At 47.5% G+C, this 24,960-nt stretch overlaps 1 protein-coding gene across 2 annotated transcripts in view; it reads right to left on the bottom strand.

Moving 5' to 3' along the window:
* LOC148477857 (transient receptor potential cation channel subfamily V member 6-like) overlaps positions 1-14,570 on the bottom strand; it is a 62,824-nt gene extending 48,254 nt beyond the window's left edge. For both annotated transcript variants that reach the window (XM_088456092.1, XM_088456093.1), the window contains exon 1: positions 14,398-14,570. In XM_088456092.1, coding sequence (XP_088312218.1) covers positions 14,398-14,474 — 77 coding nt within the window. In that variant the 5' untranslated portion in view covers positions 14,475-14,570. The remainder of the gene's footprint in view (positions 1-14,397) is intronic.
* Between the last annotated feature and the right edge of the window lie 10,390 nt (positions 14,571-24,960).

Here is a 24,960-nt window from a genome sequence, read left to right as displayed (position 1 = left end):
TCAATGACCACGTCACTTGTTTTTTTTTAACTCAGAACTGCTCGCAAAATAGCGGTTGAAAAAATCAACCACAAGAATAGCGAGCAGTTCATATCCTGTTCGATGTACTCGATTAATCTAATAAATAGCGGACATGACGTATGGTGCGAGCGGCCAGGGGGCGTTTTTAACAAATAAACGAGCGTATGTTTTGCTCGCTCGTTCAGACTTAGAGGTGTGAACAGACTGCAATGTGCGAACGGATCATTTGAATAGCCACCCCCTTGTTTTTGAACGAACGAACGCAAATAGCGAACGGCTCTGAATGAGGGCCCTTCTTCCATCCCTCAGTACCTCCTTCATATCCCAGACAGCCTCTTATTCATTGCTATAGAACAGCTGTAAGTTCTTCACCCATTAATTGTTCCCTGAAGAAGGCTTTTCTTTATAACTCTGAAATGCGCATTATTTTTCAGTAACCTAAATTTTCTTTCTTTACCTCTAAACTAAATAGACCCAAAAGATTGTTGGATTGCGCTTCAGAGTGAAGCTTACTAAAATTTACTACAATGTAATAACCACTTGACTTTGATACAAAATATTTAGACAAGGCTTCTCTTAGTAAAATATAACAAATTTAATATAATCAAAGTTAGCAATTTTGACACATATGAGATATAACAAATCTACCACATAATAAAACATACATGTATAAAATAGTGTCCCTTGGGCTTAAATCGGTCCTTGTATAAAACGATGTAAAATATGAAACCAGGTAACTTGAGTATAAATCCTCACTAAAGAAATGCAATTAGTCACAGTCTCCTGTATAGTTTAGTTGCGTACATAATATAGGAGCTCATTCAGACCTGGTAGCAAGCAGCCGCTTGCTCGTACGTGGCCGATGTTAAGCGACCGCGCATGCACGCGCTCCGTACTGCGCGTGCGCAAACTACTCAGAGCGATCGGAATCTGATAGCTCGCCAAGCAAAGACAGTCCAGTGTAATGAGTGACAGGAGAGGCCGTTTGTGGGTGGTAACAGGGGCAGGACACTAATAACGGGGGAGTGGAGGTGCGAACGCAGGCGTGCCTGAGTGTTGCAACGCCATTTCTAAGGCATGCATAATTAACAGACAGCGTCATAGTACACGTCACCAGCTTTTTTTTTAACACAGAAATCCTCACAGTGCTTGCGGTAAGGTAAGGCAACCACAAGCGCTGCGTTAGCTTCCGATGGACCTCGATGTACCAATGTTTTAATACACTTCCTGGAGATGACGTGTGCTACTGGGCGTCTCTACATTCGCTAATGGGCATCTGCATACACAAAGTGATCGCTCGCACAGACAAAGTGGGCGTGCTTATGCCTTTCCGAGGGAGCGCCTGCCATGCCATCACTTTGCATACACTGAGGGCGAGCGATCGCATCTAGCGAGCGGCTCTGAATCAGGTCCATTGTGTGCGATGCTCACCGGAAAGTTGAAAAGCACAAATTGGGTTTCCTTTAGCTTAAGTGTATGGGATCCAGAGGAAATGCTTTCACTCAATATTAGTGTCTGCCTCCCCGTATAATTTGTGGAGGATGGCGGCAGTGTGCCTCCGCTGTATGTCTCTCCTCCTGGTGTGGTATCCCAGCACTGGTCGCACTGAGTCCTCCCCGTGGGGATCAGTTGCCTCTGGTAACAGCCGGTAATAGCCACTTATTATTATAATTATCCTTTATTTATATGGCGCCACAAAGGTTCCACAGCACCTTACACAGTACATAAATGAGCACACAAGTAAAACAGTAATACTAATGCAAAACAATGCAGGACAAGGACATGGTTAATACACATAGCTGCATAACACAAGTAGCAGGGTCTCAGCAACCAAGTGTTAGGTGCCAATTTAGGAGTTAGGAGTAAATAATACTATGGTCAGTATTTAATTTGAGGTGAAAAGACGTTATCGGCGATAACATTTTCGGCTATTTCCAATATCCCCGTATTCAAGTACATTGACTTTTCGCCGGTGCGAAAAGTCAGGGTTAAAAAAACGGGGATAATAAGACTGGAGAAAAAAAGTGCAGAATTGGGGTTTAGGATTGCAGGCTTAAAAAAATAGCCTGCACCCCTGAGAATGGTCCCAAAAAATGTTCTGTGTTGAAAAAAAGGTAAAAAAAAAAAAATCAGGACACCCCAAAAAATGTATTTAAATTTTGGGGTTAAAAAAATAAAAAATAAATAAATAGGGTTCACACTTCTAAATTAGTGGAATGGAGTCCAGAGGGGCCGGTGTTTTCCTCATTGCGGGAGTAGCAACAGGTGCATTTTTGCAGAATTTTTAAAAAACATTTAAGGGACTTAAAAATATGCTTCCACCCGTTTTCATGTACCCCAAATATGATGGCCATAGTTATTTCCCCCCCCCAAAAAAAACTTCTAAATGCTCTTCTGCATCACCTTCTTCAAAGCCGTATTTATGCATCTGCCGCGGCTATATAAAAACCCGACTTTCTTCTGCAGGCAAAAATGGGGGTACCCATAGTGATCCCCCATGTCTGGACATCTTTAGGGGGGTCCTAGGATTATTTCCCAAAAACTCAAATTTTTTTTCTCGGATCCAAATTTTGCCAGTTCCCGATTTCGCCTACTTTGAAATTGAATATGGGGAATAGCGGGCATGCGCGCAATACTTTTCTGCCTGGAAAACAGGCGAAGGAGGCAAAAAGTCCAGGGCCCCCGGCGACGTGTCTGCACCCCCCTTTGGTTGTAAGTATAATCTCCGGCAGCGGGTGGCCAGTGACGCGATTCGCGCTGAATCGCGTCATCGTGGCTCCACCCCCGGCTGCACAATGCCATTAATCACGGCTTTGTGAAGAGGGGGCGGAGCCACAATGACGCAATCACGCTGTCACGCCCCCATGACGTGTCACCAGCTGGGCCCCGCCCCCTTTCACCGCATCACACCCCCAGCAGTGTAAGCCCGACAGCTCCCTCCCGGAAGAAGGGAGGTAAATGTCGGCAAGCCTGATGTAAAATACTATTCCCATAAAGCAGTGGTTCTCAAACTCTGGGCCTGATTCAGAGCCGGACACTCTGAATCAGGGTGGGCCTCCTGTATTTTTAGAGCGGCTTCCTGGCCGCTCGCATAGCTGTGGGTGACCACCCACAGCTATAGCGAGCGGCCAGGAAGATGGTCGCGATGGTCAAGACCATCGCAACCATCGGGCTTGCAACGAGACCCTTGTGGTAGGGTCGAGATGCCGCAAGCCCTAGATTGCTTTCAGCTCCACCAGAGCCGAAAGCACTCCCACTGGCATCACTTGTGATGTCAGTGGGGCCGGCCCCAGAAGGTAGGCGTTCCCATGGGAACGCCTCCATCTGGGAAGCCATGCCCCGGGCCCGCCCACCAAAGGGGGCGTGCTGTCACTCAACATCGACAGCACGCCCCCTTTGGTACGAGACCCGGAGCGACGGTTTACCCGTCGCTATCCGGGTCTCGCGCATGCGCACGATGGAGCCGGCTCGGTCGTGTGCATGCGTCCTGGGCCACCATCGACGCTTGCGAGCGCATAGCCCTCTGTCCTCAGGACCCCACACAGTTCACATTTTGTAGGTCACCCAGCAGGTGCAATCATTACTCACACATTTTAAAAGATCCCCAGGTGGAGCTAATTATTTAACTTGTGATTCTGAGGAGATCTGGAAAACATGCACTGTTTGGGGTCCTGAGGACCGAGTTTGAGAACCTGTGCCATAAAGTGTAGGTGCCTAACTCAGGAAACATGGTCTAATGGTCTCCCATCCCAACAACAGCCAGACTCCACTCTGCTTAGCTTCAAAATAGAAAGATTGCTCTTATGTATATCCCCACAACTAGTTCTCCCAATTGTATAGATAAAAACTGAGAGGGGTTGTATATTAGGCAACTCTAATACTGTAGGAAGGCAAAACTGCATACAGAATGCATGATAGTATATAATACATAATAACCTGCAGTGACGGACGTCCTCCTGCAGGATTATGTATATAGTAGGGGTGAGCGGGTTCGGATTTCTGAAATCCGAACCCCCCCGAGCCCCCCGATCCAAGTCCAATCCGAGTCAGGCTCGACTTTTCCCGCCTGACTCGGATCTGAAATCGAGGCAAAACGTCATCATCCCGCCTTCCGAGTCTCGTGGGTTTTGGATCCTATATAAGGTTCCCGCGTCGGCGCCATTTTCTCACTCGGCTGTGGACAGTGAAGAGGGAGGGTGGGAGTTAGGGCTGTGTAGTGTAGTGTAGTGTAGTGCTGCTGTTGTCCACTACTTCAAAGTCCATAGGGGCTGGCTGTGTTGTGCTGTGCTGCTGTTGTTAATAGGGGCTGTGTCCACTACTTCAAAGTCCGTAGGGGCTGGCTGGACTGTGTTGTGCAGTCAGTTCTCCATAGGGGCTGTATCCACTCCAAAGTCCTGTGCAGTGTCCCAGTCCTAAAGGGGTGCTGTAGTGTTGTCCAGGGGGTGCTCTGTCCATCAGGGGTGCTCCCCCCAAGTGCTAAAAAAATAATATATTTTCTGTGTTTGTGAATTGTGTGCGCAGTAGCCGCACGTGCATCAACAAAGTAGTGCCAAGCGTGCGCCTGTGTCATAAGTAAAGGGCCGGCTGGCTTGACCGTTAAAGGGTGCTGTAACCCCCTAAAGTACACTCCAGTCCAAACCAAAAAAAAATTATTTTCTGTGTTTGTGAATTGTGTGCGCAGTAGCCGCACGTGCATCAACAAAGTAGTGCCAAGCGTGCGCCTGTGTCATAAGTAAAGGGCCGGCTGGCTTGACCGTTAAAGGGTGCTGTAACCCCCAAAGTACACTCCAGTCCAAACCAAAAAAAAAATTATTTTCTGTGTTTGTGAATTGTGTGCGCAGTAGCCGCACGTGCATCAACAAAGTAGTGCCAAGCGTGCGCCTGTGTCATAAGTAAAGGGCCGGCTGGCTTGACTGTTAAGGGTGCTGTAACCCCCTAAAGTACACTCCAGTCCAAACCAAAAAAAAAATTATTTTCTGTGTTTGTGAATTGTGTGCGCAGTAGCCGCACGTGCATCAACAAAGTAGTGCCAAGCGTGCGCCTGTGTCATAAGTAAAGGGCCGGCTGGCTTGACCGTTAAAGGGTGCTGTAACCCCCAAAGTACACTCCAGTCCAAACCAAAAAAAAAATTATTTTCTGTGTTTGTGAATTGTGTGCGCAGTAGCCGCACGTGCATCAACAAAGTAGTGCCAAGCGTGCGCCTGTGTCATAAGTAAAGGGCCGGCTGGCTTGACCGTTAAAGGGTGCTGTAACCCCCGAAAGTACACTCCAGTCCAAACCAAAAAAAAATTATTTTCTGTGTTTGTGAATTGTGTGCGCAGTAGCCGCACGTGCATCAACAAAGTAGTGCCAAGCGTGCGCCTGTGTCATAAGTAAAGGGCCGGCTGGCTTGACCGTTAAAGGGTGCTGTAACCCCCGAAAGTACACTCCAGTCCAAACCAAAAAAAAATTATTTTCTGTGTTTGTGAATTGTGTGCGCAGTAGCCGCACGTGCATCAACAAAGTAGTGCCAAGCGTGCGCCTGTGTCATAAGTAAAGGGCCGGCTGGCTTGACCGTTAAAGGGTGCTGTAACCCCCGAAAGTACACTCCAATCCAAACCAAAAAAAAATTATTTTCTGTGTTTGTGAATTGTGTGCGCAGTAGCCGCACGTGCATCAACAAAGTAGTGCCAAGCGTGCGCCTGTGTCATAAGTAAAGGGCCGGCTGGCTTGACCGTTAAGGGTGCTGTAACCCCCGCAAGTACACTCCAGTCCAAACCAAAAAAAAAATTATTTTCTGTGTTTAGCCGCACGTATATATCAAATCGATATAACATAAATGGAGGACCAAACTTTCTCCGATAAAAATAAAATAGAGAAAGATCAAGAACCACTTCCTCCTAGTGCTGAAGCTGCTGCCACTAGTCATGACATAGACGATAACATGCCATCAACGTCGTCTGCCAAGGCCGATGCCCAATGTCATAGTAGAGGGCACATACAATCCCAAATGGCAAAGTTCAGGAAAATGTCCTTGAAAAAGACATTTAAATCAGCTGAAGAGAAACGTAAACTTGCCAATATGCCATTTACGACACGGAGTGGCAAGGAACGGCTAAGGTCGATCCCTAGTATGTTCATGACTAGTGGTTCAGCTTCACATGACGATGGAAGCCCTCCTCCCACTAAAAAAATCAAAAGAGTTAAGCTGGCAAAAGCACAGCGAAGAACTGTGCTTTCTAAGAAGATATCACAAATCCCCAAGGAGAGTCCAAGTGTGGTGGTGGTTGCGATGCCTGACCTTCCCAGCACTGGACGGGAAGAGGTGGCTCTTTCCACCATTTGCACGCCCCCTGCAAGTGCTGAAAGGAGCACCCACAGTCCACTTGCTGATATGCAAATTGAAGATGTCACTGTTGAAGTACAACAGGATGAGGATACTGGTGTAGCTGGCGCTGAGGAGGAAGTTGGCGAGGAGGATTCTGATGGTGATGTGGTTTGTTTAAATCAGGCTCCGGGGGAGACAGTTGTTGTCCATGGGATGAAAAAGCCCATCACGGTCATGCCTGGGCAGAAGACCAAACATTCCACCTCTTTGGTCTGGCAATATTTCTATCCAAATCCGGACAACAACTGTCTTGCCATATGTACCATATGTAAAGGTGAAATAAGTAGGGGTAGGGACGTCAACCACCTAGGAACATCCTCCCTTATACGGCACCTGCAGTGCGTTCATAAAAAGTTACTGTCAAGTTCAGAAACTTTGGCTAAGACCGTAAGCAGTCCAGGGACACCTAAATCCCGTTGTCCTGTTGTATCCAAGCGCCTGCAAACCACACCGTCAACTCCCTCCTCGTCAATTTCCTCCTTAGTCAGGATCGGAAGTAGTCCTGCAGGCCATGTCACTGGCATGACTGACTCTCCTATCCGGGATTCCTCTGGAGGATCCTGCATTGCTATGCCTACTGCTGCCGCTGCTGCTGTTGCTGCTGCTGGGAGTCGTTCATCATCCCAGAGAGGAAGAAGGAACACCACTACTTTTACTAAACAATTGACCCTCCAACAGTCCTTAGCGAGGAGGATGAAGTACGACAGCAGTCATCCTGAAGCAAAACGTATAACTGAGGCCTTGACTGCTATGTTGGTGTTAGACGTGCGTCCGGTATCCGCCATTAGTGCAGTGGGATTTAGACAATTGATGGAGGTAGTGTGTCCCCGGTTCCAAATCCCGTCTAGATTCCACTTCACTAGGCAGGCGATACCGAGACAGTACAGAAACGTCAGAAAAAGTGTCCTCAGTGTCCTGAAAAATGCCGTTGTACACAATGTCCACTTAACCACGGACATGTGGACAAGTGGAACAGGGCAGACTAAGGACTATATGACTGTGACAGCCCACTGGGTAGATGTATCACCTTACGCAGCAACAGCAGCAGCGTCACCAGTAGCAGCATCTCAGAAACGCCAGCTCGTTACAAGGCAGGCTACGCTGTGTATCACCGGTTTCAGTAAGAGGCACACCGCCGACAACCTCTTAGAGAAAACTGAGGGAAATCATTGCCCAGTGGCTTACCCCACTTAGACTCTCCTGGGGATTTGTGATATCTGACAATGCCACCAATATTGTGCGGGCATTACATCTGGGCAAATTCCAGCACGTCCCATGTTTTGCTCACACAATAAACTTGGTGGTGCAGAATTTTCTGAAAAGCGACAGGGGCGTGCAGGAGACGCTTTGGGTGGCCCGAAAAATTTCTGGCCACTTTCGCCATTCAGCGACTGTGTGCCGAAGACTGGAGCGCCAGCAAACACTCTTGAACCTGCCCCGCCATCACCTGAAGCAAGAGGTTGTGACGCGGTGGAACTCAACCCTCTATATGCTTCAGAGGATGGAGGAGCAGCAAAAGGCCATACAAGCCTATACATCCACCTATGACATAGGCAAAGGAGGGGGTATGCACCTGACTCAAGCGCAGTGGAGAATGATTTCCGTGTTGTACAAGGTTCTCCAGCCCTTCGAACTTGCCACACGTGAAGTCAGTTCAGACACAGCCAGCTTGAGTCAGGTCATTCCCCTCATCAGGCTTTTGCAGAAGCAGCTGGAGAAAGTGAAGGAGGAGCTAAGACGGAGCGATTCCGCTCGGCATGTGGGACTTGTGGATGAAGCCCTTCATTCGCTTTGCCAGGATTCCAGGGTGGTCAATCTGTTGAAATCAGACCACTACATTTTGGCCACCGTGCTTGATCCTAGGTTTAAAGCCTATGTGGTGTCTCTCTTTCCGGCCGACACAAGCCTGCAGAGGTGCAAAGACCTGCTGGTGAACACACTGTCAGCTGAAGCGGAACGTGACACGTCAACGGCTCCTTCTTCATTTTCTCCCGCAACTGGGGCTGCCAGGAAAAAACTTAGGTATCCTAAGCAACCCGCTGGCGGTGATGCAGGGCAGGCAGGACCAAGTTTGGACATCTGGTCCGGACTGAAGGACCTGGCAACAATTTCTGACATGTCTACTGTCACTGCATATGATACTGTCACCATTGACAGAATGGTGGAGGATTACATCGGTGACAGCATCCAAGTAGGCATGTCAGACAGTCCATACCTGTACTGGCAGGAAAAAGAGGCAATTTGGAGGCCCCTGTACAAGCTGGCTCTATTTTACCTGAGTTGCCCCCCCTCCAGTGTGTACTCCGAAAGAGTGTTTAGTGCAGCCGGGAACCTTGTCAGCAAAAGGCGTAGGAGGTTGCTTCCACAGAATGTGGAGAAGATGATGTTCATCAAAATGAATTATCAGCTCTTCCAGGGAGACCAGCCTCCAGAAGGTACAGAGGGACCTGTGGTGGTGGATTCAAGTGGGGACGAGTTAATACTTTGTGAGGATGAGGATGTACACACTGAAGAGGGTGAGGAATCGGTGGATGAGGAGGATGAGGATGACATCTTGCCTCCGTAGAGCCAGTTTGTGCAGGGACACATTAATTGCCAGCTTGTTTTGTGGGGGCCCAAACGAACCAATCATTTCAGCCACAGTTGTGTGGCAGACCCTGGCGCTGAAATGATTGATTTGTTAAAGTGTGCATGTCCTGTTTATACAACATAAGGGTGGGTGGGAGGGCCCAAGGACAATTCCATCTTGCACTTCTTTTTTTTCTTTGCATTATGTACAGTTTGGGGCCTAGTTTTTCTAACTGCCATCCTGTCTGCCACTGCAGTGTCACTCCTAGATGGGTCACGTGTTTGTGCCGCCCACTCGTGTCGCTTAGCATAGTCATCCAGCTACCTCGGTGCAACCTTTTGGACATAAAAACACTACTGTGAGGTGTGAGGTGTTCAGAATAGACTGGAAATGAGTGGAAATTAAGGTTATTGAGGTTAATAATAGCATAGGAGCCGAGAAACCAACAAATTCTGTGATTTTAGCTGTTTTTATGCTTTTTAAAAAAAAAATACAGATCCAAAACACAAAACCCAGAACCCAAAACACGGAAGGGTGGTTTTGGCAAAACCAATCCAGATCCAAAACACGAAGAAAGATCCAGATCCAAAACCAAAACACAAAACACGAAAAGTGGCCGGTGCACACCCTTAGTATATAGGCAGAAATGTAGTTGAATAGTGTTTCCCTATAGAGGTGAATAGATGAGTGATCATTTCAAACAAGTAAAATACAAAGCTATATTTAGGCCTTTTGGGTGTAGAGTATCCAATTTAAGAATCCAAGAGGATTCCCCTAGACACAGCCTTTTAAATGTATCATCACCTCTTTTAGTTCCCAATATCTGTTCTACAATTGTGAGTTTAAGGCCTGTCGGAACATCCTCCATGCGTTTGTGCAAAGTGCCGAGGCTCACTGTGATTTTGTATTTTTCTTACGATGTTGTATCTGTGCTCTCTAAATCTAGTTGTTACTGATCTCGTTGTTCTACCTACGTATTGTAAAGAGCAAGGACATTCCAGAACAAAAATACAGTACACCGATTCACAGTTCACGTATTGTGAAATTGGGAACGTCATTTTAGTTGAGGTGGATGTAATTGTGATGTACTTATTTTGAACATATCTACAAGTTAGGCACACGGATTTATTGCACTTATAACATCCACGAGGTCATTTTGGGAGCCAAGAACTTGGTGTTGACACCTTATTATCCTGTCTAAGGGCCTGATTCAGACCCACTCGCGAGCGGCTGTCCGCTCGCAAGTGGGTCGATGGTGTGCACTGAGCATGCGCACGACAGAGGGAGGTCCGTCGTGCGCATGCGCGAGATGCGACGAGCGAAGGACTTTCCTTCGCTCGTTGTGTCTGATCAAAGGGGGCGTGCTGTCGATGTTGATTGACAGCACGCCCCCTTTGGTGGGTGTGCCGGGGGCGTGCCTCCCAGACGGGGGCGTTCCCAAGGGAACGCCTACCGTCAGAAGCCGGCCCACTGACATCACTAGTGATGTCAGTGGGAGTGATTTTGGCTCTGATAGAGCCAAAATCACTCCGGGCCTTGCGGTTGAGAAACTCAACCGCAGGCTCCGGCTCGCAGTGGCGATGGTCGCGATGGTCAAGACCATCGCGACCATCAACCTGCACGCTCTTATAGGCTGTGGGTGGTGACTCACAGCTATACGAGCGTCCAGGAGGAAGCTCCATTTTTATGGAGGACGGCCCTCATTCAGAGCGAGCGCTTTGACCATCGCGACCATCGAAACTGCGAGCCGGAGCCTGCGGTTGAGGTTTTCAACCGCAAGGCCCGGAGTGATTTTGGCTCTATCAGAGCCAAAATCACTCCCACTGACATCACTAGTGATGTCAGTGGGCCGGCTTCTGACGGTAGGTGTTCCCTTGGGAACGCCCCTGTCAGGGAGGCACGCCCACCGAAGGGGGCGTGCTGTCAATCAACATCGACAGCACGCCCCCTTTGATCAGACACAACGAGCGAAGGAAAGTCCTTCGCTCGTCACGTCTGGCGCATGTGCACGACGGAGCTCCCGCCGTCGTGCGCATGCGCAGTGCACACCATCGACCCACTTGCGAGCGGACAGCCGCTCGCGAGTGGGTTTGAATCAGGCACTAAGTTCACTAGGAGCTAAAATATTTTTAAGGTTTATATTTTTCCTAAATACAATGTTGGTGGTCTCTTGCAGATGTCTGGATAAAACAGGATCTCGTTTGAGTATCTCATAATTGGTTTTCAAAATACTTTTATTTTTCTTGACTTGTTGTTAAATTTAGAAATAAAGGGAATAAATTCTTTATTCGCTACTCTTTCAATTTCCCTCCTACCATGAAAATATGGTTTGTTCCCACTAGTGTTATGAGTACCCTCTTGTTGTAAACTAGGACCTTCTACTACACCCAACAATTTAGGTCTAAGGAGAGAGGAAGCTTCACTGAGTAGTAGATCAGGATATCCTCGTCTCCTGAAATTATTTAACATTTCTTCCATCTGTATTATAAAATCCTCATCTTTCTCACATTTTTTTTTACCTCTAGCAGTTACTGCTCACCTTTGTACTATTTCAGCTTTATCCACCTATGCTCAACCATACCTTTTTTATATATAATATTATTCAAGGACCCAGTGCAGGCCACGCCCTCTCCTTATGATGTCACATGGGGCGTGGCCACAATCGCCGGTGATTACAGCAATGCCTGCAGTATCCTGAGCATGCTCCGGGGAGCTGTAAGGGCAGCGGTGTGGCCATCTGAAGCGTAATAAGGATGCTCCAGGCGGCATTGATGCAGAGATTCTGGCTGTAGGGTGCCATTCTAGACATTCTGTTAGCCAGATGAGGCTAGCAGAAAAAAAAGCTCAGAGGGCCAGACCAAATGATTCCGCGGGCTTTATACGGCCCCCGGGCATGAGGTCCTCCATCCCTGTTCTAAAACATAACCTGTTGGGATGCCTTAAGGACTGCGTTTGCGAACCTCTGCAGACTGCAGTAGTGTATGCTTAAACACAAAATCATGTATTTAAAGTGAGCATTTTAAGTCATGACATCTCTCCCATAGTGCCGAGCAGGAGGACGGAGGAGCTGAAAGTGCGGGCGAAGGAGCGGGGATTCAGGTAAGTTTTTTTTTGTGTGTCTTTGTTCTATATATGTAAGGGGCACTGCATAGGGGGTTCACTACTGGGGGCACTGCATAGGGGGGACCACTACTTGGGGCACTGCATAGGGGGGACCACTACTGGGGGCACTGCATAGGGGGGACCACTACTGAGGGCACTGCATAGGGGGGACCACTACTGAGGGCACTGCATAGGGGGGACCACTACTGGGGGCACTGCATAGGCAGGAACCACTACTGAGGGCACTGCATAGGAGGGACCACTACTGGGGGCACTGCATAGGGGGGACCACTACTGAGGGCACTGCATAGGGGGGACCACTACTGAGGGCACTGCATAGGGGGGACCACTACTGGGGGCACTGCATAGGCAGGAACCACTACTGAGGGCACTGCATAGGAGGGACCACTACTGGGGGCACTGCATAGGGGGGGACCACTACTGGGGGCACTGTATAAGGGGCACTGCATAGTGGGGACCACTACTGGGGACACTGTATAAGGGGCACTGCATAGGGGGACCACTACTTGGGGACCTGTTTAAGGGGCACTACTGGGGGCACTGCATTGGGGGGACCACTACTGGGGGCACTGCATAGGGGGGACCACTACTGGAGGCACTGTATAAGGGGCACTGCTGGGAGCACTGCATAGGGGGACCACTACTAGGGACACTGTATAAGGGGCACTGCATAGGGGGACCACTACTGGGGGCACTGCATAGGGGGGACCACTACTGGGGACACTGTATAAGGGGAACTGTATAGGGGGGACCACTACTGGGGGCACTGTATAGGGGGGACCACTACTGGGGGCACTGTATAAGGGGCACTGCATAGTGGGGACCACCACTAGGGACACTGTATAAGGGGCACTGCATAGGGGCACCACTACTGGGGGCACTGCATTGGGGGGACCACTACTGGGGGCACTGCACAGGGGGGACTAGTACTACTGGGGGCACTGTATAAGGGGCACTGCTGGGAGCACTGCATAGGGGGACCACTACTAGGGACACTGTATAAGGGGCACTGCATAGGGGGGACCACTACTGGGGGCAACACTGGCGGCACTGCATAGGGGGACCACTACTGGGGGCACTGTATAAGGGGCACTACTGGGGGCACTGAATAAGGGTGCACTAATGGGGGTACTGTATAGGGGCACTACTACAGGGGGCACTGCATTAGGGGCACTGCTACTGGGGACATTGCAAAATGGGCACTACTACTGCATATGGAAGGGAAAGATATGTTCCCAGAGTGATGAGAAATGGTGGTGTGTCATGTAGACATGTTCCCATTTTTCAGTGGTCATGCTCTGTGGCATGTGGCCACGCCCACTTTTCAGACTTGGGGGGCTTTGTTTTTAACTTGCCCTGGGCTCCAAATACACTAGTTACACCACTGCTCCTCAGACAGAAATCCTGAAAACATGACTGGCTGGTGGTACTGGAGTTGCGAACCTCTGTCCTAAACAAATTAGGGGTTAATATATCAATCAGTAAAAAAAGTGTTGGAGCAGTGGAGAAGTAACCCATAGCAACCAGTCAGCTCCTGCCAATCATTTCATAGACTGTGCATGATAAATGCTGCACAAAGCTGATTGGTTGCTATGGGCAACTTCTCCACTTCTTTCACTACTTGATTCATCAATCCCTTCATTCAGTGGTTCCCATACTTGGTCCTCCTGGCATTCAGTCCAGGTTTTCAGGATATCCATACTTACTCACAGGTGACTTAATTAGTACCTCAGTCAGTTTGATTTTACCATCTATGTGCAAGCATGGATATCCTTAAAACCTGGATTGTTAGGGTGCCTTGAGGACCGAGTTTAGAAATCCCCTGCCTTAGTTGTATATTGCTGTGCCCCCACATGCCGTAGTTGTATATCGCTGTGCCCCCACATGCCGTAGTTGTATATCGCTGTGCCCCCACATGCCGTAGTTGTATATCGCTGTGCCCCCATATGCCGTAGTTGTAGATCACTGTGCCCCCACATGCTGTAGTTGTAGATCGCTGTGCCCCCACATGCCGTAGTTGTAGATCGCTGTGCCCCCACATGCCATAGTTGTAGATCGCTGTGCCCCCACATGCCGTAGTTGTAGATCGCTGTGCCCCCACATGCCGTAGTTGTAGATCGCTGTGCCCCCACATGCCGTAGTTGTAGATCGCTGTGCCCCCACATGTCGTAGATAATTAAGAAAAAAGTAACAAGCAAAAAGTAACACGAAATTATTATAAACCAATAAATCTTTGCGGCCCCACAAACAGGCAAAGACCCAGTTTGTCTAAATGGTAAGTAAAGTCTTTTATAGAATACAGTACATAGAGTTCTACCTCTTCCTCTGGATCAGTTCGGTCATCTCCTCCTCCAGTGATTGACAGCTGATCTCTCCCGTCATCTGATAGAACATCCCGCGGACGGCTGGCAGGGAGCTTATGGCATGGTGCCTCTGGATATAAAGAGACTGTGGGAGCGAATGAACATAGTGACACCGGACGCAGCAATAGATTCCGTTCTCCTCAGAGCAGTCACCTCATTTGTGTTGTCCTTCATTACCAACCCCCATCCTCATCAGACCTGTTCCTCTGCCAAGGGTGAAGCTAGTCAGGGCTGTATCATCTTTCACAGTTTGCTTTTTTGTACAGTACGTGTGCCTGGAAAAATACAGTAAATTCCCCTTAAACTCTGGTGCAGTAATCAGACTATAAAATACGGACAGAAATTAGAATCCACGCGGTTTTTATTTTATTTTTTTCATAACTGTACAATAAAATGTATTGGCATAAATTATCCTACCCAGAGAAACGTATTTATATGTGTATATAAAGTTTTTATATGTATATTTATATGTATGAATATGAGTAGTAGCTGCCATGTTGCTGACTGGCTGATAAAACAAAACCACCATCTATAGGTACTAGTGATCAGTTCTCCAAAAAATCTGAATCTAACCAAATTTAGTGAATCCGGACAGATCCCAGTCCTGGTTCTGATGTCCTGAGGTGATCCGTACAGATCCGAGCCACGGTGCTAATCATTACCGCAGATCAGAATTAGGATTTTAAATCCAAACTTCCGGAATTGATTACAAAGTTTACATGATTTTATCTATTTTTAAAAACTTTTTATCTATTTAAAAAAAACAAAAAAAACAAACCAGATTCAAAACCAAAACACTATAGAGCGTGGTTTTGCAAAACCAAAACAAAAAATAAAACATGAATATGAATCCAGATCCAAAACCAAAACAAGGGGGTCAGCGCATACCTCTAATAGGTACCAAATAAAAAGTGCCACCTGGTGTCAAAACGATTAACACAAATATAAGACTACCCATCTTAATGCAATAAGAAAACTATCCATTAATAATTGCGAATAATTGCAAATTAACCGTCTAACTCTCCGCCATTTGCAGTGACGACCTCAATCTACCGGAGCAATTCATCAATCTGCCCGGACTGCCCATTTTATTCGTGAACTGGGCTTTGGTGGCCAATGGGATGTCTATTGCGGAAGACTGGTCTACTGTTCACGGGGTCCGGGAGAGCCTCCCAGAGATTTGTGAGTTTACAGGACGTTCCAGGAGAATAGGTAAGATGGTATCAGTTCCCGCAGTCAAACTCTGAAAACTTTTGCATGTCGGGTCTGTAGTCCACACAGCAGAGATCCATCATTTCTCCTGCGTTGCTACATTGATGAATGGGTCTGTAACATAAAAGTTATGTGAAACAAGAAACCACAATGGCAAATTGCCCTTTCAATCAATTTTGAACAAAACATCTTTAAGGCTCGAAAGGCCAATCTACAAATTAAATAAATATAAAATTTTGTTAAAACTGTTATTGAACAAGAGACTCCCAAAGCAAAACCCCTTTATTGAACACTAGTAAAGGGACCCGGCAGAAGGCCCGCCCAGTCTCAATCTGCTGCCCCACTCCCTCTCTTTTTCTGCCCCCTCCTGACTGCTCTGTCCAGCTCCCCCGTCTGTAACACGGCGGTCCTCCTCTTCTCTGGCGCTAGGTCTGTCCCGTCTCCTTAGAAGTGGGAGCCAATGAGGCGCCACTGGGGGGAGGTTAGAGTCAGGCACCCCCGTGGGAGGGTTAGGTTTAGGGGGTGGGAAGGGGGGTTAGAATTAGGTACTACCGCGGGAGTTTTAGGGTTAGGCACCACCAAGGGAGGGTTAGGGGTTGGGAGAGGGGAGGGTTAGAATTAGGGATGTGCAGGCTCGGTTCTACTCGGTTCCGTACGGATTTTTTTCCCGAATCTTATTGGGTTTCAGCTGTCACGACTTTCGGATAGCCAATAAGGTTCGGTAAAAAAAAACGAACGGAACCGAGTAGAACCGAGCCTGCACATCCCTAGTTAGAATACTTACCAGCCCCAGTCGGGATATCTTCCTGTCTGGCTTGTGCAGTCAGGATTGATATTTCAATCCCATGCCATATTGGGATGTTGAGTAGAGCAGCTGTCACAATAAGGGGTAGTCGGTCCCCTGGGAGTATCAACTTCAAAGAAAAAAGTGGTAGCGCTGAGATGCAGTAGCAGGATATCACAATAATACCATAAAAATATTAATAAAAAAAAGTAATGGTTTAATAATCACAAAAAAATTGCACACAGAAAAACATGTATAGAGACCCGCTGGGTAAAATGAATAAAGCATCACCTGAAAATAGCAACTGGTGGATAAAATAGCTGCTCCCGCTCCTATAGAAAACCCACTGCTAATGCAAGTCCCAAAGACATAAAGTCCTGTGGTTTCTTATATAATGGCGGGGATCCAGTTGAAATTTATAATTACCAGTCAGAGGTGCTTCCACACTATGATCCTCAAATCATTCGGTAACCTTGTGGAGCCCGGAAGTTAGTTCCAACAGCACATGATGGGTAGAGAGCGCGGAGGATGGTCCTGAAAATAGCACGGAAATCCAAAGTTCAGGTGTTGTACAACAAGTCCATCCAGCGAGTGAAGCATAAAAGAAGATGTCCCCCTAACGCATGTCTCTGCACCATAACGGCAGCTTTACCAAAGGTGAACCTCCGGACCATCCTCCTCGCTCTCTACCCAGTATGTGCTGTTGAAACTAACTTCTGGGCTCCACAAGGTTACCGAATGATTTGAGGATCACCCCAGGGATGCCTAAATCTAACCCTAAAACCATAAAAAGATCTTAATGTCCCTTTGAGAAACATGCAAATAGAATCTAGCTCATTATTAACAGCCCATTTGTGGCGACACAATTATTATTATTATTATTATTATTATTATTATTATTATTATTATTATTATTATTATCACCAATCTCTGATTATTGATTACATTTATATAAATTATTATTATTATTATTATTATTATTATTATTACCAATCACTGATTAGATTTATATAAATTATTATCATTACTAGCGCCTATCACCTATTCATGACATTTATATAAATAAAATCAGGATACCAGCTCATGAGTGTGCAATGAAACTATGAGCCCAAGCTACGGACTCGGGTCGATCCTATTAGCCACGATGATCTCGCCGTCGTGAGTCATCGTGACAATGGGCACCCAATTCCGCGAACTCGGGCTCAGAGCGGGCCGTGAAGAGTGCAAGATGCCGGTTTGTTGCCGGCGTTTTAACACCGTTGCAACGGCAACTCGCACCCCTCGCGGCTAATTGGATTGACCAGTTGAAACTTTGTAGAACAAACAAATAATAATAACAATAATAGATTTTTACATATATTTTTATATTTATTTGAGAAAATAAAAGCATATTTAACCATTATGCTTAATTCAAACATGTTTTTTTTTTTTTTTTTTTTTGAATGTCTTGATTCTATTATCGCTGTCCTAAGTGGATGATTTTTAGAGAGAATCGTGTATTGGGTCTTGTTTGCAGATAGTTACCGAATAGAGGCCCTGATTCAGAGCTGAACGCTCTGACCAGAGCGCTCGCTCTGAATCAGGGCCCTCCTCCATGAAAATGGAGCGTCCTCCTGGACGCTCGTATAGCTGTGGGCTACCACCCACAGCTATAGCGAGCGTCCATGATAATGGTCGCGATGGTCTTGACCATCGCGACCATCGGGCTTGCGACGAGATCCTGCGGTAGGGTCTCGCTGCCGCAAGCCCTGGAGTGATTTTGGCTCTATCAGAGCCAAAATCACTCCCACTGACATCACTAGTGATGTCAGTGGTGCCGGCTTCAGACAGTAGGCGTTCCCATGGGAACGCCTCCGTCTGGCAGGCACGCCCTCGGCACGCCCACCAAAGGTGGCGTGCTGTCAATCAACATCGACAGCACGCCCCCTTTGGTGCGAGACCCGGAGCGATGGAGAGCCCGTCGCTCGCCGGGTCTCGCGCATGCGCACGTCTGAGCTCCATCCATTGTGCGCATGCGCAGTGGGGGAACATCGACCCGCTTGCGAGCGTACTGCCGCTCACGAGCGGGTCTGAATGACCCCCAGAGCCCCTGAAGTCAAATGTAATGTACAGATTCTGCAAACAGCTGAGTGCAACATTTAGTATCGTTACAGGATGACTCCTATTTATTGTGAAATAGTTTTTACTTATGACATGATCTAAGAACCATACTACAACAAAAAGACTGAGGACCTCATTCAGAGTCGGTCGTTGCGGCCGCACGGTCGTAAGGGAAAAGGGTCCAGATATGCAAATGATGCACTCGCAAGTTGCGTCCTTAAGATCGGATCGTTAGCTGGCCGACCAAGGGGAGGATGCGGCCGTAAGACAAAAATACGCCCCCTTCTCGTACGCATTACACATCATCTCCGGGCATATAAGGATTAATCGAGACCATCGGGAACCATCGGAACTGGTCGTAGAGCTTAAGGTTGACCATACCCTCTCTCAAGCACTACGATCAGGTCAGTGTACAAACCACCCATGTCACGTGTGCCATGACGCTACTTTGTTAATTATGCACTCCCATAAAACGCCGTTCGCATAATTAGGCACGCCTGCGTTCGGATCTCCACACCCCCGTTTTCAAGCACCTTCCCCTGTTACCACCCACAAACGCCTCATTCTGTCACTCAAACTACCGACCTGGCTGTGTTCAAGGAGAGAGATATTTCTGGTCGTAACAGCTAGTTTGCGCACGCGCATTGCGAACTTTACATATGCGCAGTTTAGCGAACATCAGTGGCGTACGACCGTGCAGCCGCAACGACCGAATCTGAATGAGGTCCTAAAATACTGCTTAATTTCATTACTGGTAATGGCGGCCTTTTCTCAATAGACACTAGGACTGTCAATCACTATATGACCAGGAGACCAGCCAATGCACCTGATTCCGATGTGCCTGCATCTGTTGCAGGGCCCGACTCCAGAAGGAGCCGCTCCCTGTGCAGAACGTGACTGAAGCGCCCGTTACATGCGCGAAATGGGGGCATGTCCTAATTACCATAGGCCACACCCCCTAAATGACTTTCTTCTCCAGGAGTCCGGCACAACTGCAGTGGTGGAGGTGCACAACCTCCAGACCGCATGCTGGACACTTCGGCCTGCGGATGGAACAGCGGGGCAGTGCCAGAAAAAAACTGGACTGTCCCGCTGAAATCGAGAATGGTTGGGAGGGGTGCGCCCTCTATGCGCACTGGTCGAACGTGCCTTGATCTGTTGGCGGTACAGATGTGCGGGTTCAGTTTTCATAGAACCGTCAACAACTGAATTTAGGGGTTCTGAGTCGAACAGAGTCAGAGTTCGGAATCACTTTGCGGTACCCAGTCGAACAGAGCCCCGGTTCGGATCTTTTCCCGAGGTTCAGAACTCTGATTCTAAAACGGGACTTGGGTTTTAGTTTGCATGCTAACAGGTCACAATTACATAATTTTAGCTGTTTTTTTTATTTTTATAAGAATACAAATTCAAAACCAAAACTAGAACACGAGAGGGTGGTTTTGCAAAACCAAACAACAAAGATGAATAGAGTAAAGCCAAATTTAGCAGAAGAAGGGACGTTAACCATCTAGGCACCTCCTCCCTGTTACATCATTTGCAGCAAGTTCATGCAATTTATTTAACAAAATTATAATTTGTAAATTAATAACAAGCAGTCCAGTCTCAGATACCAGCAGTTTGGACCATAACATGCAATCTCCACCACCAACACCCTCATCATCAACCTCCTCCTTAATAATTGAAGGTAGTCCTTCCAAAAAATGTTTTGTGAGGCCCGAACAAACCAAGGAGTTCAGCCACGAAAGTGTCAGTCCTAGTGGCTAAAGTTTTTTTTTTTAAACTGTACATGTCCTTTTTAATATCCCACATAAAAGTGGGTGGGAGGGACAATGCCATCTTGCACCTCTTTCCTTTACATTTGACACAATTTGGGGCATTGCCGACTGACATTATTATAGTTTATTAAACTGCCATTCTTTCTGCTTCTGCTGTGTGGCAATGTTTCATAGATGTCCTATATTTTATTAGACTGCCGTGCGTTTGTGCCGCTGCTCTGTTGCTTACTTTAGCCAGCCAGCTCGCTGCAGCCTTTGGCCTATATTGGTGAAAAATAGTGAAATCAATATTGTGAGCTGTGAGGTGGTTAAACCATAGTTGCCTACCTTTAATACTCTCTTCCCGGGAGAAGCCCGGGTAAGAGAAGCAGCAGGGGGCTGACGGGGGTGGGGCTTGACGATTCGCGTCATTAAGGCCCGCCACCTCACGGTAAAATTGCCGCGATTGGGTACAATTTACATAGGGGCGGGGCCAAATGCTGTAATTCATGCAGAATCATGGCTTAAGCCCCGCCCCCTTCACGGAGACCCGCGATCGCCTCGGGTATTCTCATTCTGCCCACTTCACTAGGAAGTGGGCAGAATGCGGGAGAAATGCCTACCCTTCCGGGGGTGCGGGGGGTTACCCGAAAAATCGTGATCCTCCCGCGAAAACCGGGAGGGTAGGCATGTATGGGTTAAACATGCCTAGAAATGCCTGAAACTCATTGTTATTAAGGTTAATTATACTGTAGGAACAAAAACAGGCCCAAAATTATGTGGTTTTAGCTGTTTTTATGATTTAAGAAAAAATACAGATCCAAAACCAAAACCCGAAAACAAACCACGGAGGAAAAAAATCCCAAACCGGATTCAGATCCAGATCCAAAGCCAAAACACGGGGGTTGGCGCACATCTCTAGTTGTTGGTGGCTGATCTGCGACTTTTTGCAAATGCTGCTACACAGCCCTTCCCTGGTGTACATCTGTGCATATGACTGTGCGAGGACTGGGACGATCACTATGAGCGTCTATAGACACTGTAATACTACTTGGTGAATCCTTAGATGCCATCATTGGCCGCACCAGAGAAACTTGCACCAGCCCTACGCAGGAGCAGATTTTCCACCAGTATATGGCCTCCTATGTAAATGATTGAGTACATATATGTACTGTAGGCAAACAATTTAGCGACACGCCATAACGCGCCCATAAGACAGAGCTCCGTGTGTCTGTTTAGCCACCTCCCAGTCACCGCCCAGCACTTTTCCAAGACATTTCTGACACTGTATGTCTCAATTGAAAAAGCACCTTTGTGCGATCACACAGCGCCATAGGAGTTTTTTTAGGGAATTTCGAGTACGCACAGTAACTTAATTAGGCCCTATAGAAGGAGTCTAAATGGAATAAGAACATTTGCTATGAAGATATAATTTCATCAGCAGTACATGTATTAATATAATGCAATTACGCTGTCTATTGCTACACCCTTTGGGGCTGAGCTGTCCACCGTACTACCAACCACACTGTCATTTATATAATAAAATAATATGAGTATTTGTTTTCATTGTAGATATTTCAAGCTTTTTTTAAGCCACAAGAGGGCGCTGCTACTCCAGAGTTGCTCTGACGGTTGCTCTGACGGAATGTTTTCTATGTTGCAGTGATCCAGAAACACTTCCACAAATTGGCAAACGTAATTTGGTGCAGGGGACCCCTACTTATTTTGTCCCCTGTATTTCCACTACCAGGACAGTCTCAACAGTGCCCAGTGCTGGTTCATAATATATAGAGGACCCCCTATGCATTTTTTACCCTGTTTTTTTAAACTGGATCAACGGTTTACTTTTTTTCAACACACAGAAACATGTATGGATCTCACAAATTTGTGCATCTTTCTGTGTTACTTGGACTTGCTCAGGCTAGACTCGCTATCCTGAAGCTGGTCTGTTTTTTCTCGAGTTTTCAGACAGTAATAGTGTGCAAGTGAAACACTCACACACTATTACATTGCCCGAGTTCTATGCTCACAATGGATGCATGTATTGCCATTGTGATTGCGGGGGTGTGAGAAACATGCTACTTTGTGTGTTCTCACCAGTGGCGTAACAAGGGTATTTGGAGCCCAGGGCAAATTTGAAAAGGGAGCCCCCCCACACCATCCCAATATGTGCGCGCGCCTTCAGCACGCGCTGAAAAAAATGGGCGTGGTCACTTAAAAATGGGGCGTGTCAACATGACACACCCCTTTATTTTCACGCTGAACATTCCTATCCATATGCACCTTAACCCCAGTAGTACCCCTTATACAGTACCCCCAGTATGCAGTTGTGGTCTCTCTTATGCAGGCCCATAGTAGTGCCCCTTATACAGTATCCCCAGTAGTGGTCCCCCCTTATACAGCCCCCAATTAGTTCCCCTTACTCAGTGCCCCCAGTAGTGATCCCCCCAAATGCAGTGCCCTATGTAGTGTTCCCCCTTATGCAGTGTCCCCAGTAGCAGTCCCCACAATGCAGTGCACCCAGTAGTGGTATCCCCTTATGCAGTGCCCTTTATATAGTGCCCCCAGTAGTAGGCCCCCCCATGCAGGTTTCCCAGTAGTGGTCCCCCTTATGCAAGCACCCAGTAGTGATCCCCCCTATCTAGTACCCCCTGTAATGGTCCCCGCAGTGCCCCTAGCAGTAAGCCCCATATAGTGCTCCCAGCAGTAGTCCCCCCCTCCCATGCAGTGCCCCCAGTAGTGGTCCCCCTGATGCAGGCTCCCAGTAGTGACCCCCCCTATCCAGTGGTCCCTGTAGTGGTCCTTCCTGTTATTGCCCCCAGTTGTGGTCCCCCCAGTGCAGTGCCCCTAGTAGTAGGCCCCTTTTATAATGCCCCCAGTAGTAGTTCCCCCCCCCAAGTAGTGGTCCCCAGTTGAGGTTCCCCCTCCCGATTAAGTGCCCCCTGTAATAGCCCCCCCCAGTAGAGGTCCTCCCAATAATTGTGCCCCCAGTAGTAGCCACCCCCCCGTTGTGCCCCCACCCCAGTAGAGGTCCCCTCAGTGGTAGCCAACCCCCGTTGTGCCCCCAGTAGTGCTGACAGGTTTTTAAAAATATATATATAAAAACATACTTACCTGAATCCACGCTGCTGCTGCTCCTCCAGTCCGCGACGCCGCTCCCGCCGCCGCCGCCCGTCCTCCTGGGCTGGTGTGCTCAGCATAATGGGACAGACGTCATGACGTCTGTCCCATTACCCACTGCAGGAGCCTGACGGAAGTCCGGCTCTTGCAGTGGGTGCTGCAGCAGTCAATGAGAGCCTATCTGACTCTCATTGGCTGCTGTTTAACACATGCATCGTCGCCAGCGCTGGCGGCGATGCATTTGTTATGGTGTGAAGCACAGGACTGGCGCTGGAAGCCTAGCGCCGGTCCTGTGTAAATGTGTAGCGCTGACCGCACTCATTGCGGTCGGTGCTACACTGGTGGCTAACTAGGGCAGGCCGGACTGTGGCCGGCGACGCCCCCCCGCGCCGCCGATCCCACGGCGCCCAGGGCAGGCACCCCGCTCGCCCTGCCCTAGTTACGCCACTTGTTCTCACACACTATTACAAAACTCACACCATTTATAATGTAAGCTCTTACAAGCAGGGCCCTCTACCCTATTGTGCTTCTCCTTACTTTCATTTCATCTAATTCTTACTCCCCACTAGGGCACCTAACACTTTGGTTTGCTTTGCTCTGTTGCTTATCTGGGTGTTATGATTGCTAATGTAGCAATGTATATTATCCATGTCCTGTATTGTATTGTACTGTAAGTCATTGGTCAACCTATTTGTTTATGTACTTTGTAAGGTGCTGCGGAACACTTGTGGTGCCGTATAAACAAATTATAATAATATAGGGATGTGCGCCGACCCCCGTGTTTTGTTTTGGTTTTGGATCTGTATCTCCTTCAAGTTTTGGATCTGGATTTGGTTATACAAACTCACCCTCAAGTGTTTTGGTTTTGGTTCTAGTATTAAAAAAAAAAATAGATAAAAAGTTTTAAAAACAGCTAAAATCATATAATTTATGCAATTCAAAACCCGAAATTCGGATTAAAAATCCGAATTCTGAACCACAAAAAGATCAGAACCGTGACCCGGATTTACCCGGATGTCCTCAGGAGATCAGAACTGGGACTCGGATTTACCCGGATTCACAAAGTTCGGGTGGATTCGGATTTCTAGAGAACTGAACCGCACATCTCTATAATAATAATAATAATAATAATAATAATAATAATCTCACCCCTGGAGTGGTTGGCCAGAGCAACCAATCAGATTCTGTCTATCATTTTCTAGAAGGCACCAGCGAAATTATAGCTACAATTTTATTGGTTGCTGTGAGCAACACTTCCACTTTTCATTTATAGAGGCTTTAGAAAATCTGCCCTTAGTTCTTTAAAAAATAACTCAAACAACAGATTCACATTATTAATTGGGGTGTGCTACGGCCACTTTTCGTGTTTTGTGTTTTGGTTTTGGATCTGGATCTTTCTTCGTGTTTTGGATCTGAATTGGTTTTGCCAAAACCACCCTTCCGTGTTTTGGGTTCTGGGTTTTGTGTTTTGAATCTGTATTTTTTTTTTAAAAAGAATAAAAACAGCTAAAATCACAGAGTGTGTTGGTTTTTCTGCTCCTATGCTA

Source organism: Taudactylus pleione, unplaced genomic scaffold (genome assembly GCF_031769625.1).
Source record: "Taudactylus pleione unplaced genomic scaffold, aTauple2 ptg000685l, whole genome shotgun sequence".
NCBI lineage: Eukaryota > Metazoa > Chordata > Amphibia > Anura > Myobatrachidae > Taudactylus > Taudactylus pleione.
Note: the sequence above shows the minus strand (reverse complement) of the source record. Positions and strands in the feature narration are given on the sequence as shown.